Genomic DNA, 18,118 nt, shown 5'->3' on the forward strand with positions numbered 1-18,118 from the left:
TACGGGCCGTAGAGTGCTCAAGGTGTTCGCAAAAGGTTTTGGGGACGTTTACACTTTAAAAGGGAAGTCTCCACTGATATAAAGTTGGTTTTAATAGAAGCAGGAAAAAAAAAGAAAAGAACACGTCAATTTCTCATTTATATATTTACGCCCATATAAACATGTACACATGTATTCCTTTATATGAACTAAAGGCATGATTTAACAACATGTAACAGAAAAATCTAACTGATCTAACAAAAAACTAACTGAAAAACAAAACAAACCAGCCGCCCCCTCCCCCCCCCCCCCCCTTGGCGGCATAACAAATACGAAAGAAAGAAGAAAAAAGAGAAAAGGGGAAAATAAACTTTAACATAAATCATTGGTATTGGTAGGAGTTGCACTGCGTTGCCCATCATCCAATGGTGTACACGTAGGCACCCTAACTTCCAGTCTTGGCAAGCCAGGGAGTTCATTTTTCTTCCCAATTCTTGCTATTTCCTTCTCAATTTTGCCCCTTTTTTGTTACCATTTCCCAGATCCCAGTGGGGGGGGGGGGGGGGGGGGGGGGAGAGGATGTGCCCCCACCCTCCCTTTGCTGAAGAATATTTCAATTTTGAAACTCAATTCACGCGTTTTTATTTAAACATGTCAATTTTTTCATTATTAAGGCTTCCGGAGTATTGGCTCAGTCAGTATATAGAGCGTCCTCCTCACAACCGGGAGGTCGTGGAGGCCGTCCGCGTTATACCAAAATACATTAAAAGATGGGAGTTGCTGCTACCTTGTTTGGCGTTCAATAATAGGGACTTTTCGTTTTACACGACGAGAGCGTGGACTGCCGCATGTGCCATTGTGTTAAGGCACTGGGCCGTGCCCGGCAGTGCCTTAAAAAGACGTCACATTACCTTAAAAGGATGTCACATGTGGCGGTCCACGTTCTCGTCGTATAAAACGAAAAGTCCCTAATAAGGGATAGAGCAACGTCGATCTGGCGCTGCTCAGTGGCTGCCAGGCTCACGATTAATTGGGCAAAAAGAATTTCCATTTTCGGTTTAAATAAAATTTTGAGTGGACTTTAAAAGATTATTATTATTAATATTTTATACCGTTGAAAAGAAAACTTGAGGTTTAAACTAGCATTGCAGTTAAGTTCAAATACTTATTTACATGAAATGTAATGACTTGCGATGATTTGAGGCAGAAAATTATTGATATATCGGCAAGTAAAATAAAAAATAGTGAACCTGGCATGTTCAGTGAGGGTGTCGCGCTTCGAGTATAAATTCAGCTTAAGTTTTTGTTGAGATTGATGGCGTTTTCATCGTCATTTGATGGCCAGTCAAATGACACAAAATAATTGATTCAGTCCTAGTTTTCTGACATGGTCCGGGATTTAGGACAGTCGATAACATTTTCACAAGATTTCTCTTCCACTGTAGAGAAATAATAATGTAATTAATCATTATGAAAAGGTTGACAAAGGGTATACACCGAATCGCGTGAATTGAGTTTAACAATTGAAATTTTCTTCATCAAGAGGGGGGGGGGGGGGGGGGGCGTCTCCCCCTGCCTGCGCAAGCGCTCACGCGCCGTATCTGTCCGTCTTTCATTGTGCCCCCCCCCCCCTCTTCCACATTCCTGTCTCCGCACCTTGGTGTACACACCTATAAAACCCGAGAGGCGGTGTTGGGTTAGAGTACTTCATTCAACAACATTGCGTGACGAGGATTGCTCCCTTATAGATAAAATGGCCAAGTTCTATTTTGTGGCCGTGTGCAGCCTTCTTGCTGTTCTATCCCACAGTACACTCGGGAATGCAGCAGGTAAGCCATACTTCCGTAAAGAAGTGTTTTTTCTTCGATTTGCATTGGCTCTACCATTTTAATTTGCTCTACTATTTTAATTAATCCATCTATCTCTCCCTCTCACTATTCCGTTTTTCTTTTTTCTCCTCTCCCACCATCTCAACCTCTTTATTATAATCACCCCCCTCTTTCTTACTCTCTCTTCCCCCTTACTCATTCCCCATCCCCCCTCTCTCTCTCCCTTTCTCTCATCACCCCTTTGTCTTTAAATACTCCTACCCCTCTTTCTCTCTCCCTGTCTATTTCCCCGTACCCCTCTCTATCCCATCTTCCCCTCCCCTCTCCCCCTCTTTCATCATCTCTCTTTCTTTCTCTCGGTCGGCCCCTCTCTCAACCTCCCTATTATAATCACCCCCTCTTTCTTACTCTCTCTTCCCCCTTACTCATTCCCCATCCCCCCTCTCTCTCTCCCTTTCTCTCATCACCCCTTTGTCTTTAAATACTCCTACCCCTCTTTCTCTCTCCCTGTCTATTTCCCCGTACCCCTCTCTATCCCATCTTCCCCTCCCCTCTCCCCCTCTTTCATCATCTCTCTTTCTTTCTCTCGGTCGGCCCCTCTCTCAACCTCCCTATTATAATCACCCCCTCTTTCTTACTCTCTCTTCCCCCTTACTCATTCCCCATCCCCCCTCTCTCTCTCTCTCCCTTTCTCTCATCACCCCTTTGTCCTTAAATACTCCCTCCCCTTGTCTTTAAATACTCCTACCCCTCTTTCTCTCTACCTCTCTCTTTCCCCTTACCCCTCTCTATCCCTTTCTTCCCCTCCCCTCTCCCCCTCTTTCATCATCTCTCTCTTTGTTTCTCTCGATCGGCCCCCTCTCTGTAACTTAGATCCGTGTGATCAAGATCCCTGCCAGAATACAGGGACCTGTACTTCAGGGACCAACTCTACAGGAACAAATCCCCTTTCGAGCGGCTACCAGTGTACCTGTCTAAATGGCTACACGGGAACAAACTGTGAAATCGGTATGTTCTACTATTTGTTCTACTCTACTCTTAAATATAATGTCAGTGACACTTCCTCTGTACATCTCCTCGCTCTTTCAGCAACAGAGAACATCATATTGCTTCAGCCCCTTCCTTTAATTTATCATTCTCAAGAAAAAACAAAATAAACTGGCTTTAGATCCTTCAGTCCCTTGCCCCACGCGTAAAAAATTACTCCATGCATTTCTAAGAAAAATAGCAATTCACCTGACTTTTTTGGAAATCTCTGTAAACATACCTCTACATAATTATTCTTCCTAATTTGTTTATAGACTATTAATGGACATCCCTTTTATCCTCTGGGAAAGGCGCTTTGTAATATTATCATTACTGTCAGAATGAACTGGAGTGGGAAAGAATAGCGTATTTACGGTAGGCCAATGTTTGAATTGAATTGAATTGAAATGTATTTCCATCATCATGACAATATATACAAAGATAAAATATGGAATTTCATAACATGTAACAATATCAAAATTACATATAAAATTGACATACAGCATGTATTAAGATCAAGGAGTTTGTGGGCGACTGTTGTAACTACTTGATATGATTCCATACCATTGCAAACTTTAAATATAGACATGTTTCCAAAATACTTGCATTTATTCCACAACATTTTGGGTAATGTCCCTAGTCCAGATTCTGGCCAATTTCATTTTAATCTCCACCACACCAACGTATATAATGCAACCTTCCCCTACTTACTTACTGCCAGCCGAAGATGGCGTGATCATTGAATTCGGACGCCCGGCTGGCTGCGTCTTATTGTTTTCGTGAGTACGTTGATAACACCATCTTCGGCGGCTTGAATCAATTGTTTGGACGATAATAAAGAACCACCCAGATTCTAGACTACAATATCCCCCGTATGCGAACCAGGGCGATCAAAGTGGTTTCTCTACTGAACTATACACCTTCCTTTCATGTTGCCCTGCTCTCCTCCTTTCTGTCTTGTTTGCCATTCAATGAGAGAGAGAGAGAAAGAGGGAGAGAGGGGATACGCGCGTATAACTCACATATCTTAAAGGTCGTGTAGCTTGGCAAATACTGGTTAGCGCCATCTACGTCTTCTTTTGGACAACTGCACGTAAACGAATGAACTTGGTTTACGGTAGTCAGCGACTTAATCTCTACATTGTCAGCGTATAGAATGGATTTAAATTGTTAAATATTACCGGTGACAGGAGGAGGGGAGGGGAAGGGCTCTGAGGATTTTGTTGTTATTGGGCGGGGGGGGGGGGGGTCATGAGGGGAGCTGAGGGTATAAGGTAATGTCACGCGAAAACAGAAAAAACCAAAACCAAAATTAACCAAACGAAATTGGAAAATTATAACAAATGAGAACACAAAAATCAAACCAACAAACAATGAAATATCACCCTCGATCTGTGTAGCACCTTGAAAAATATTCTCACAACGTAGACCTAGACGGAATACGAGGTGGGTGTTATTATTTCCTGTTATTTTGAACTCTGATGATCTTTCTTTCCTCATGTGGTATAGTATTTTATAATTGGAGAGTTGTTGGTCACGTGATATTGAATAAATAATCTATTGAACGACTACGTCATTAAGCGTGCATTTTGGATTATATGGGACCCGTATCGTTTGCCGTAGTTGTGACGTTGCGCTGCAGCATTACCGTTGCCACGTACATTCACAAACAGACGACATATAATATCCTCCAATGATGATGTTATATGAAACAAATAATGAATGTTTTTCATTCGTTCAATAGTGCGAGTATTTTCACTGGTTGAAAGATTAATGTTCTACTGAACTAAAAAACATTCATTATTTGTATATTTACGCCGACAACACATGTGTCCTGCCACACCGAGGAAATGTTCCGGTTGGGGACTGAGGGAAAATCCAATGAATTATTGATAATTTATTGCATTTTCTTTGTGTTTTGGTATTTGAGGGGCCTACGTACAGTCATGATTAAGTGGCAAAGCAATGGCCTCGTAACTGTGAGGCTTCAGGATCAAAACCGTGTCGATGTGCTTTATTAGTGCCCTTTTGTGAGGCAATAATCCTTACTGTCCGTCATGACTTAAAGGGATCCGGTAACTTTGTCTTAGAGCTTTAAACAAATTCCTTGATTTAACTCATACTGCAATCACAATTATAAACATTTAGGTCATTCAGGTATGCCATGACTTTTACAAGCCGAACGCCTGTCTGATTATCAAGATATTTATGATTGAAAATCGAAATTTCATTTTGCGTTTTCCAAAAGGTTTTCATAACACCAGTCTACTGGGGAAAATGAGTATGGTAAAACCGGTCATTCAAAGATTTTTTTTACTTTTTTGAGGCACTTCATGATCATTTTGAAGCGCAATTTGTGTAGGGCTTCAATATAACACCATATCACAAACACTGATAACATGTAGAGCCATGCATCTCAGATTTAACATTGTTAAACCATGGACCTATTACGGATGGACATTCAACGTGATTCTTTCTTTGATCCAATGATAGTCGCCGCCTTTTGATTATGTGCATCTTAATGAGAACATTCAGCTGTTTTAACAATAACGACTGCGTAAGCATTTTCGGTCATTGACAAAGGAGCAGTTTCCCTCTCTTGGGTTTTGTTTGGATGGTGTGCTCTGTAAGAGTGTGTCTTAAAATAAAAGCATCCCCAATGGGGAGCAGCAAAAGTTGAAAAGCAGACGATTGTGGTGATATGAAATGTATTATTACTGATTCGCACTCTTTCGCACACACCAATGACCTTATAAAACAGTTAGAAGGCCATGATCTTTATAAGCCCTGTGCTTTGTAACCCTGGAATATCATGAGGAAATAGAGGGAACGGGGTTTTAAATCACAACCCAAAAATAAAAAAATAACCTCTATCTGGTAATATCAACATGATTTTCAAAATAAAATACATGTACAGTACACGGAACAACAATTTCCGATTATAAGCCAGAACTGCACATCGATTTTCCATGATTTAGGCGAGTTATTATCTTCTGCGCATGTAGATTAACATGTGTAAAATCACTATCTGGATTCTGTCCCGGCTTTTTGGCGGTGACCATCATGAGATCAAAGTGACGAAACATGTACGGAATGTTATTGAGATGACATTGACGGAGACAATCACAATGAATTCTTTAAGAAAACGATGAATGTCCATCCGTAATAGGTCCATGGTTAAACGATGCCTTTAAGGGCGTAGGTACCCTGGTTGATAAGCATAGTAGCAAACACATGCTTCAGCAGTCACGCAGAACAAACACTCGCAACTCATTATTCAATAAAATTTGAGAATGTATACTATTATCTAGATATATTAGGAACAAATCATTTTCAAAATAATTCAATAAATTGGGGTAAAAAAATTATTCCAGCTTTATGACCAGCAGTATACCTTCATCCTTCAATCCAGATTTATGTGCTAACGCTTCTTGTCTGAATGGAGCTACCTGCCGTCCTCGAGCTTCCAGTGACGCGGGATATATCTGCAAGTGCAAAAAGAACTTCATTGGAAAGCACTGCGAGAGAGGTATCCTATTAGAATTCTTTAGTATGTTCTTTTGGTATGTTGTTTTAGAGTGCAGCTTCTCTCATTAAGGCCCCAAAATATGGTTCCCCTTTCCTTTCCTCTGTTCGCACTTCCACATCGCTTGGCTCTTTTAAAAAGAACTTAAGAAACATTCCTCTCCAATAACTAAATGCAGGGGTGTCGATTTGTATCCGTGGTTGGGGGGGGGGGGGGGGGGATGATAGGTGCAAAAATATTTTCGGCAATGGATCAAAGCAACCAAGAGGTAGAAGCGTGTGGCAGGTTGTACCCCTCCCTTCCAAGTTATTAACTTTTCCAAGTCACCTTCAATAAAGATAACATTTCAGAGAATATGGGACCCATGTGGGGCCCACATGGGCTTGCTGCCTGGGTTATCCTCTCAAGCACGTAACCAGGATTTTAATTTAGGGGGGCGGTAGTGCGCTCTGACGTTTCATTAAATTATTAGGGGAAAAGAAGACGATTCGTTGTACCGTTCTCGACTCTTAATCCTTGTTTGAATCAAGTTCCCTTTCCTCCGCGCGTAGCGCGGAAGCTCTGACGTATCATTCAATTATTAAAGAAAGAAGACGATTCGTTGTACCATTTTCGACTCTTAATCCTTGTCTGAATTCAGTTTCCCCCCTCCCGCGCGAAGTGCGGTAGCTTTGACGTTTCATTAAATTATTAAAGAAAGAAGACGATTCGTTGAACCATTCTCGACTCTTAGTCCTTGTCTGAATTCAGTTCCCCCCCCCCCTCCGTTTCATTAAATTATTAAAGAAAGAAGACGATTCGTTGCACCATCCTCGACTCTTAATCAAAGTCTTAATTCAGTTTTCTCCCCCCCCCTCCCGCCCGAAGCGCGAAAACGTTGACGTTTCATTAAATTATTAAAGAAAGAAGACGATTTGTTGTACCGTTCTCGACTATTAATCCTTGTTTGAATCAAGTTCCCCTTCTTCCGCGCGTAGCGCGAAAGCTCCGACGTTTCATTTCAGCGCGGTAGCTTTGACGTTTCGTTAAATTATTAAAGAAAGAAGACGATTCGTTGTACCATTCTCGACTCTTAATCCTTGTCTGGATTCAGTTTCCCCCCCTCCCGCGCGAAGCGCGGTAGCTTTGACGTTTCATTAAATTATTAAAGAAAGAAGACGATTCGTTGTACCATCCTCGACTCTTAATCAAAGTCTTAATTCAGTTTTCTCCCCCCCCTCCCGCCCGAAGCGCGGTAGCTTTGACGTTTCATTAAATTATTAGAGAAAGAAGACGATTTGTTGTACCGTTCTCGACTATTAATCCTTGTTTGAATCAAGTTCCCCTTCTTCCGCGCGTAGCGCGAAAGCTCCGACGTTTCATTTCAGCGCGGTAGCTTTGACGTTTCGTTAAATTATTAAAGAAAGAAGACGATTCGTTGTACCATTCTCGACTCTTAATCCTTGTCTGGATTCAGTTTCCCCCCCTCCCGCGCGAAGCGCGGTAGCTTTGACGTTTCATTAAATTATTAAAGAAAGAAGACGATTCGTTGTACCATCCTCGACTCTTAATCAAAGTCTTAATTCAGTTTTCTCTCCCCCCTCCCGCCCGAAGCGCGGTAGCTTTGACGTTTCATTAAATTATTAAAGAAAGAAGACGATTCGTTGTACCATCCTCGACTCTTAATCAAAGTCTTAATTCAGTTTTCTCCCCCCCCCCCTCCCGCCCGAAGCGCGAAAACGTTGACGTTTCATTAAATTATTAAAGAAAGAAGACGATTTGTTGTACCGTTCTCGACTATTAATCCTTGTTTGAATCAAGTTCCCCTTCTTCCGCGCGTAGCGCGAAAGCTCCGACGTTTCATTTCAGCGCGGTAGCTTTGACGTTTCGTTAAATTATTAAAGAAAGAAGACGATTCGTTGTACCATTCTCGACTCTTAATCCTTGTCTGGATTCAGTTTCCCCCCTCCCGCGCGAAGCGCGGTAGCTTTGACGTTTCATTAAATTATTAAAGAAAGAAGACGATTCGTTGTACCATCCTCGACTCTTAATCAAAGTCTTAATTCAGTTTTCTGCCCCCCCCCCTCCCGCCCGAAGCGCGGTAGCTTTGACGTTTCATTAAATTATTAGAGAAACAAGACGATTCGTTGTACCGTTCTCGACTCTTAATCCACCGCCCCCGCCCCCTGGCTACGCGCCTGTATCCTCTCTGTCTTTCATTATCTCTCTCTCCCACTCTCTACTTCCTTTTGGCACATTTGCGCTCCGCGCTTAACATTTGGCTCGTTGCTTTTTAACGCTACGGCTTTGCATTTGGCGCACTGCATTTCTATGATGCTGTTGATTGAATGAATTGAATAAATCCATGAATTCCTGATGAAACCGTATGAGCGAGAATTCAATTAATTCTTGTCTCATATACGGTTGTCTCATTTGCTTCGTTTTCTATCTATATATGTATGTATTATGAAAATGAGATAGCAAAATGTGTATATCGGTGGTCTTCTTGCGAGTAATAACCATTAACTACTCTCATCGGGCTCTCATCATTAATTTTTCTCTTCATTTTTTTTGTGTGTGAGATGGTGAATTATTGGGGGCGGGGGGTGATTGTACAGGCCATCCCCCCACGTGAAATATTGGGGGGATATATCCCCCCCCCATCCCCCCGGGATCGACACCCATGACTAAATGATTATTACTTTATTTGTCCTTATTCTGTTATAATAAAAATAATAATAATGGGTTCTTGTATAGCGTTCATGTCAGTCAGATTTGACCCTCCTGGCGCTCCCGATTTTCTTTGTTATTGGCATTAATTTGTCATGTAAAGCGCATTGATTAATGTTTGATTGAATTTGCGCTTTATAAAAACACGATTGTATGAATTAATGTCAACTACAAAACTCAAGATAAGCAAAGTATTTTCTTCATTAAACGAAAACAAATGGCCGTTTTCACAAGCAAATTTTCTCGATACCTACGACATATTTCTATTTTCCTTGCACTTGACCAGAAGCTAATGCGTGCCGGAGCAATCCTTGTGACCATGGAGGAGCCTGCCGGAACCGACCCTTAACAGGATCGTTTATGTGCCGCTGCCCACCTGGGACCTCAGGAGATCGATGCGAAATTAGTAAAGACTTTAATTGATATCATTTTATTCATTTATTTGTAATTAGTAGTATATGTATTCATTCGTTAATTTATTTATTCATTAATTCATTAATTAATCTATTCATTTTGTATAATCGAATCATTTTCCCTCTCCACATTCCTTTTTTTCACGCAATGAAGTTTGTTGTAATTAGAGAGATTAGTTTTAGTTTTAAATTGCCTTTTCTGTTGTTGTTGCTGTCCGATATGGACTGCAGAAAACCAGATTCAAACCAAAGTTGTTTAGTTTTCAGGTTCTGTGTTTCTCTTTAACTTTTCTTCAAGGCTGATGTGAAAGATACTAGTAGCCAGCAATACTTACAAATTAATCGTTATTCTTTTAATGATGGTTCTGCCTAATCTGAAAATAGTTCATGAATAGCAAAATTATTAATGTATAAATTACACATGAATTGCTTATGCATTACAAAAGCCACACATTAAATATTGAAAAATATGCATAGTATAAGCATTTTATTAGTATTATTAATATTTGATTCGGCGTCACCTGTGTGGTGAAAAGCGAACAGAATCACTGTAACCCTCGTGTCTCTCCTCCTAGTATCACTTTGCATGTTAACCACTACACCAGGGTTTCCCTCTACTCTTGACCGAATAGTGCAGTGGGTTCTTAACGTACAAAGGTGGTGACTCTCCTCTACACGGGTGTTTTCCACTTAACAAAGCCTGCGTCTATGAAACAAGGGGAGGGGCACGTTAACACAAAAAGCATGCAGGATTCAGTCATATCCTTCTGGGTCGGGTTGAAATCACTGATTTTTTTATTCGACAGGCAGATGCTTTACCGACTGAGCCAATTCGCCTCCTCAAAGTACAAAGGACAATATAATTCCAGAAATTCATAAGACAAAAGGAAATTACATAACATATGGCTGTTATTATCTTAGCAACATGGATGGGTTATGATAAATGCTACATATATATTAACTGAGCACTTGCTGGTTTAAGCGTTATACCAAGCGGGGCAGTAACTTGTATAAACCTTCATAACGAACCACACAGAGGAAAGTAACTGGTATAAACGTACTTATACCAAACAACTGGGCATTACATCATTGGTGTAAGCGTTTCACCAAACGGGGCAGTAACTTGTATAAACGTTAGACCAAACCACACAGAGGGAAGTAACCGGTATATTAAGCGTTACACCAAACAATGGGGCAGTATACTGAACTGATATAATCGTGATACCAATCAACTTAGAGAGAAAGATATTAATCTCGATTTGACATTCTTCACCCAGGTGTAATAAAAGGGTACCCGGTAGGAAGAACTACTTTGAATGCTTGACCACTTTTCATAGTACTCGGCTAAAGCCGGGATAGTTGTAGGGCCCCTCATGGAGAACAGTATTAATACGGAAGAGGCTACCCTGGGTAAACAAGACATATTATCAGTATCATTATTATTATACCATATGCTTGTATGCGTTAATGTTGACACATTTCTCTGTTATTTTGTTTATTTCTAGATGCTGACGATTGTGCGAATTCCCCATGTGGTCCAAGTGCTACATGTACGGATCTTGTTGGAGGGTATGAGTGCGAAGTCGGTAAGATCCGAGATGTAAAGAATATTGATAAAAATAGGAAAATTATGAATTTTTGAAGTTATCATCGTGGCAAATACAAATTGGCAACACTGTGACGTATCTTGCGAGGTCTTATCCAATTCGCTGTGTACAGAACATTTCATAAACTTTCATTTTCTCAGTTATGATGGCAGGATAGATTTCTTCCATTCAGGGGTTTTGTATAGAAATATATTTTCAATAATTGTATTTAGGGTACATGTAAAATTGCTTGTTTTGTAATGTAAATAAAAAATATCTGATTTTTTGTGTAATACAAGGGCATGTAAGGGGACGTCACAAGATATCACAGAGTTACCAATTCGTGTGTTATCGATTACAACTTACTTTCTTCACCTTTCTTACTTTTAATAGGAATTTGATCAAACTTTCTCTGACATGTTTCTATTATTTTTCTGCTTCGGTTAAAACCAACTTTATATCAGGATGTATTTCCCTCTTAATCAACTACTGCTTTGGGATGGATTCAATTCCAAAGCAAGGAAGCCCTAGCATTTTATTTCATTTCATTTCTTTATTGTGTCCATATAGGATAATTGTTTATATGCACATGAACAATCTTGCTTCGACATATGAACTTAGGAACAACATATAATTGACATTCATAGGGCCCTGTTTTAGCATGAAACCCTGTCTATGAACGTAAGATTTATTTCATTTTTCATGTCGTGATCTGATTATCCAGACTTCAGCTCCCAGGTCAATGTATCTTGTGATGGAAGAGAGATGACGATCACACTGAATGCAAGTCTTCTAGATGACGGGGGTGAGCCTAGCTCCCTCCGTCTGAACAATGATAGGCCTACCTGTACTGGTGTCTTCATACAAGATGAGTCTAAGATCCAGCTGTCTACCCCATACCAGGATTGCGACACAATGGTTGAGGTATATATTCACAATTTGTCCTTAACTCAACATCAAGTGAGGGAAAAGAACTTTTGCTCATGCGGGCCTTAAAGGGAGTGTAGCATGGAGAATACTGGCTAACGTCATCTACGTCTTCTTTTAGACAACTGCACGTAAATTGAATGGACTTGATTAACGGTAATCAGCGACTTAATCTCTACTTGGGCAGCGCGCTAGCGTTCGTGAAACAGACCGAAGTTCTTCTCACGCTTCGGTTTCGCGTATGTAGCACGCACGTGAATGCTGCGGTCGCGTCGTCCGTAGTCGTATTATCATGCTACACTCCCTTTAACCTGTGGAATGCTCCCCCCGTGAGAATCGTTAAAGCAGATCAGTTGAAGTGTTTAAAAATAACCTCGAAACGTATCTGTTTGACACAGCATGTAACTTTTTTCCTTTTCTTTACGGTATGTTTTTATCTTATTCCTATTCCTTCGTTTATAATGCAGATGCTTTTATGTGATCTCCTTTTTGGTTTTGCTTCAAAAGTGCGCATTGAGCAATTGATTTCAAGTAGATTCGGTGCCATACAAATCTTAGATATTGATATAATTGTTAATAATAATTATAGAATCTGTGCACATTTTTTTCTCGAAAAAAATAAAAATTATCGTTTGAATTTTAAAGTTGTCACACCTTAGTCATGCCAACGAAAACGTATTCACAACATACGATGAATAAAAAGAATAATATATTACCCAGTCAGAAGGTTTTTTTTTCTAATGACTGTTATAAGAAAGCATTTGAATGCTTGTTAGTTAGTTACCAGGGGACCGACGGCTTTAAGTCCTCTCCGATGGACCTGGTAATATTTAAACATTTAAGGGCATTATAACGCTTCGACTTGGTTTTGAACCCTGAACGTCCTGGTTACGAAACCACTGCTCTTCCACTAAGCCATCGCACCTCCTCTAATATACCTCGAACAATATTTTGTGTCACTATCTTCTAGTAATTATACCTGATTAAAGGGACAGTTAAGTTCTTGATTAAGACCACAAATGCGTAATTTTAGACCTCAACATGTGTGAAGTTTAAATCAAATCCGATCATACCAATTCAGCTCCACTTAAACAAAAATACGGTAGTCGTTTAATTAATTAATTGATAGATAATATCAATAACACACGAACCGGCTGGTTGTGCGTATTATAATCAACACGAAAAAGCCAACACAATTATTCAAACATTGGCATTGGCTGGTTCAAATAATTATTCGAAATGGTTATATTTAGGGATATTTCAGCCGTCTCCGAACCGATTTTGATCAACAAAAAAAAAAAAAATTGTCATATAAATTGTATGCTCTATTAAATTTGACACTTGGTTTTTCATTATCTAACTATTTTTTTTTGTGGCGCCCAACGAAATGATCTTTAAAAATGTTTACCCCATAATAATTTTGGCTAAACACGTGTGGTATCTTATACAAGAGATGCTTTTCCGATGATCACTAAACTATAATTTGGATTGTCTTTTTATCTTCTTTCTATACCCCTTATTAGGAGATTGGTGACAACATTATATTCTCCAACACAGTACGTCACACGGAAAATGTAATCACCACACACAATTTTGTTGAACTTCCTGTGGAATGCATTATGAGAAAGAAAGAAACTGTCCACGGTCCGTTATATCGAATCATACGTGATACACCTGCTAAACTAATCCAAGGTATGGTAAACTCTATACAACTGAAATTACTGGTGTCTTGTGGGATCAGGTCATTTAGGGGACACTTACATTGCGGGGGGGGGGGGGCGTTTTTCCTAGGTGTATAAAATATGAATTACCAGGGCTACCGATTGGGTAGGATATAAGAGTGGCTTGTCACGCTCCTTCCCCTATCTCTTTCTCCCCTGTGCTCTCCGCATCCCCCTCTCTCTCTCTCTCTCTCTATCTCTCTCGTTTGTCTCATATAGCTCCGTTTAGTCTCATTTGACAACGCCCTCTGTCGTCAGAGTCAGCTGCCTAACATTTTAGCATATGGAATTTTACCCCCCCCCCCCCCAAAATCGTTAATTTTTTTTTGTTTAAATGAAAAGCACATCCACCCCGACTCACGTTATCACTATCTCTTTCATTGGAACCCTCATGCCCCATTGACTTTTGAAAGTTCACCTACCGTTATTTGATCAAAATAGGTTGCAAGCTCTCCATTGCCTATGTAACACGAATATAACATGAATATTCATGATCGCCATGGACTATTCGATTTAAGTCAAGTATTTCATTGTATTATGTAGTTTGGTAGGTTTATTTTAATAACTGTTTAATTATCAGATATCAATGATAGTTTAAAGATATGGAAAATGTTCTTGTATTTTATATTTAGCAAAGCAATCTTACATACAAATTCACTACCAAGTGTTGTCTAATCCGCCGATTGTCGTCTGCTATATACGTCCAGCGAGCGAAAATGAGACAACCGGAGCAATATGTGTTTTTTCTTTACAAGGGGAGGGGGCGTAATCGCTGCGCGAGTCCCTCCGCGGCACAACTGCCTACGCTCCATCTAAGGATCAACAATATTGTGTTTCTAACAATGAAATCGTAAAGCATCTCTTTATTTAATCAATAAGCTCCATTCTGACTTTCACATCGAGAACATAATTAGTACTCAATTCACGAATTCATATCTGATATAGCTTCAATCGTCTTTTTTTTATATTATTAATGTTTGGATTTTCATGTCTCTTTTTTCCCCCCCTCTCTCTCTCTCTCTCTCTTACCAGGACATGGTCAGTTTGAATTGATGTTGGAGCGATACAGCAATGAAAATTTCGATGCTCTCCCATCTTCTGAAGACGTCCGTATCCGAGATAAATTGTACTATGCTGTCTCCCTAAATTCGTCAGCTGACATAATTACTGTATTGCTTGATTCTTGTTGGGCTACACCTAGGTCGAATGATGACGATACACCGCGATATGATCTCATTGTGGACGGGTAAGCAATTAACACCCTTCGCTGAAATTGCCAGTATTCATTGTATATAATTATGTACGATGGGTAAATAATTGTATCCCTGTCTGAATGAACGTCGTATAGCGAATCCCACTTTTTGAGCATCGGTTCAAACGAAAACTAGATAAAGAAACATTTTCCAATTGTCGTCTGAACATTGCATCATACAATTTTTTTATAAGCAGGCGGGGCTTATTTAGTTATCGCCAGCTTAATTGGCAAGCTGTCTTGTCATGACCTCGTTAACAGTAATCTCCTTATCATATGATCTTCTTCTATTGCCTATACGCTCAATTCGCTTAAAGGCCAAGTCCACTCCAAAAATAACTTACTTTTAATAGAAGCAGAACAGTCAGACAAATCAATCAAAAAAAGTTTGAGCAAAATTGGATAACTAATAAGAAAGTTATGAATTTTTGAAAAAGTATGCAAAACTATGGAACAATGAAATCACAAGACAAATTGGAAACTCACTTATGAGCCTGTGACGTCATATCCTCACTTTCCACTAATTGTTTTCTTGATATTGATAACATAAATTTCCTATTCCCCCCCTGAGAATCTTATTTCTTCACACCAGCACCCAAGTTAGATTGAGAGTAAAATGTTTTTGTGTGGATGCACTGATATAGAGTAATTTGTTTCAGTTAAATCATGGAAAATGTGGATTTTGATTAACTATCTAGATAAAAATCAATAATTATGAATATACAATATTCAGAAAATAGTATAAATTCTTTAAAGTTCGTAACCGATTTTGTGCAATGTCATGCACGCAATATGATACAAATCATATAACCTGGGCAAAGGCATTGGGAAAGCATGTCTCTCGGGATAAGAATAGAAATTAATGGGATTAAACTATAAAAGCAATTGATAAATAGTAAGGACATGACGTCCCAAACTGATACCAAATTGGCAATTTGTGTAGTGATTTCCATTTTGTACATACTTTTTCAAAGATTCATAACTTTTTTATTCGTCACCCGATTTTGCTCGAATTTGTTTTAATTGATTTGTCTGATTTGTCTGCCTCTATTGAAAGTAATTAATTTTTGGATTTGATTTGCCCTTTAACGATTATATTTTTATATGAATTTCGTATAAATTTTCTGTTGTTTTCCCCCGTTATTTGGTGGGGTAGGGCACAGTTTTTGAGTTGTAGCCTTTCTTAGATGAAATGTTGAGATAATAATTTTATTATAAACTTAGCTGCCATTATACACAAATAATATTTTTTAATCAAATTGATATCCTATTGATGATGCTTCCTTGGGGTAAATATATATTTATTTATTTCATGATATTATTCAAGATGGTGTTGTTTATAAGTGATAGTAACTGCATTTTGTATGCATTATATTTCCCATTATAGTTGCCCCGTCGATCACCATCCACCTGTGGAAAGGTACACGACTCTGGGACCTCTCAAACAAGGATTCACCTTCCACGCGTTTGGATTTGTCGGTCATTCTCAGGTAAGTTTGCCCACAAATGTCAAAATCAGTCTTTTATACTGACAAAGTTTCGAAACTGGTTATATTGTATCGGGTTCCGGGCCCTGTTTCATAAAACTTGTTGTTTAAAAGTTATTATAAGCTACTGAAACCCCTTCTTTTGATTGGCTAAGAGAGAATTTTTGTTATAAAATGATGGCATTTCTTGATAAAATCAGCCGTAGAGAACGATAATTTCTATAGTTTCCTTAGTTATCGGAATTTAAATTTCATAATTTACGTTGACAAAATCAAACTGCTTTGTTTTGGGTTTATTACTAGGATTGATCGTTTCAATTTAGACCTGTGTGTTCACGCAATGACAAATGAGAATACAAATAAGCGATGAGCGAAATGTTTGGTGGGGATTCCCAATTAAAATGTAATAAGAAAAATGTAAATCCAAAACTTCCAAATGTATTATACGTTTTTACATCAAGGTCTGCATGTCTTGGTCCTATCCATTTTTGTGAAATAAACCATTTGTTTACAACACTGGACTGTGAACAATAATTGCTAGTCATATTTACTTTCGTGAATTTTTTTTTTTTTAAATCAAAAGGCTTTCTCGATTTTTCTCCATCTAATTTAAAAGTGTGCGTCCATTGCACTGTAACTTTGTTTATTAATTAGTGGTACCGGTTGTGAACAATGTTGTAACACCTTGGAAGCAGCCTCAGTGATGCACCAAGCATGATGTCTAACTCAAAAATCTAATTTTTATCTTCCTTCCCTGTATCTTCATGATATAGATATTTGTGAAATAAATCGTTTCCCTCGATTATATATGTGTACAGGCCTATGTCCACTGTGATGTAACCGTGTGCGTTACTAATGCTGACGGTTGTCGACAAGGTGCCTGCCCTGAGCGCATTCGACGTAGCCTCCGTGATGTACCAAGTCTAATGAAACGAAAAGAGTTGCACTCGCAAGCATTCGTATTTTCTGAGCATTCTCGGGACGGACTTTAGACATGATCGAAATATTTGATGTCAGGCCTAGTCCGAAGGTCCATGAGACCAGATGATTTGCTCTCGCTAGCCTTCTTATTTTCTGAGCATTATCGGGCCGGTCTTTGGACTAGATCGAAGTATTTGATGTCGGGGTTTATTCTCAAAGTTTGATGGCCTGAAGGTCCATGAGACTGAAATAGTCAGATTAGTATAGTTCGTGATTATCCTGATCTTCTCGACATTTGATTTTTAAAAAAAAACATCGGTCAGCTGACATGGCTATCGATTTGAAACTGGTGTATATATAGTGAATAGATAATAGTAATACTATCAAAATGTTGGAAGTTCAAAAATGGTGCTTTGTTAACAAGTTGACAATAAACTTAAGGAAAACAAATGATATGCTCATCAAGGGACAAAAGCAATCATGTGAAATTAGGGGTATATTAAAACTCAGTGATACAGTGATAGAAAGAGTCAGTGTAGCATTTCGTAGGAATTCAAATTGATGAAACGTTGATGTGAAAGGAGTAAATTCAGAATATTAATGAGTGTATATACGGAAGGGAATTGGACTGCTGTGTAAATTTAGACACTATGTGCCTAAGTACATTATCATGCTCTTGTATTAATCATTTATCAAGCCGCACATACCTTATGGTATTGAAGTTTGGGCAAGTAGCTACAAA

General features: G+C 39.1%; 1 protein-coding gene across 1 annotated transcript; it reads left to right on the forward strand.

Moving 5' to 3' along the window:
• The first annotated feature begins 1,622 nt into the window (after nucleotides 1-1,622).
• Nucleotides 1,623-17,677, forward strand: LOC100888076 (oncoprotein-induced transcript 3 protein). The gene is made up of 9 exons (XM_030978807.1): nucleotides 1,623-1,808; nucleotides 2,682-2,816; nucleotides 6,247-6,363; nucleotides 10,988-11,068; nucleotides 11,793-11,992; nucleotides 13,519-13,687; nucleotides 14,749-14,962; nucleotides 16,356-16,458; nucleotides 17,274-17,677. Exons 1-9 carry the CDS (start codon nucleotides 1,733-1,735, stop codon nucleotides 17,445-17,447), a joined length of 1,269 nt encoding a protein of 422 aa, XP_030834667.1. The 5' UTR covers nucleotides 1,623-1,732; the 3' UTR covers nucleotides 17,448-17,677.
• Nucleotides 17,678-18,118: the final 441 nt, after the last annotated feature.

This window comes from Strongylocentrotus purpuratus, unplaced genomic scaffold (assembly GCF_000002235.5).
Source record: "Strongylocentrotus purpuratus isolate Spur 01 unplaced genomic scaffold, Spur_5.0 spur5_scaffold_1, whole genome shotgun sequence".
Lineage (NCBI taxonomy): Eukaryota > Metazoa > Echinodermata > Echinoidea > Camarodonta > Strongylocentrotidae > Strongylocentrotus > Strongylocentrotus purpuratus.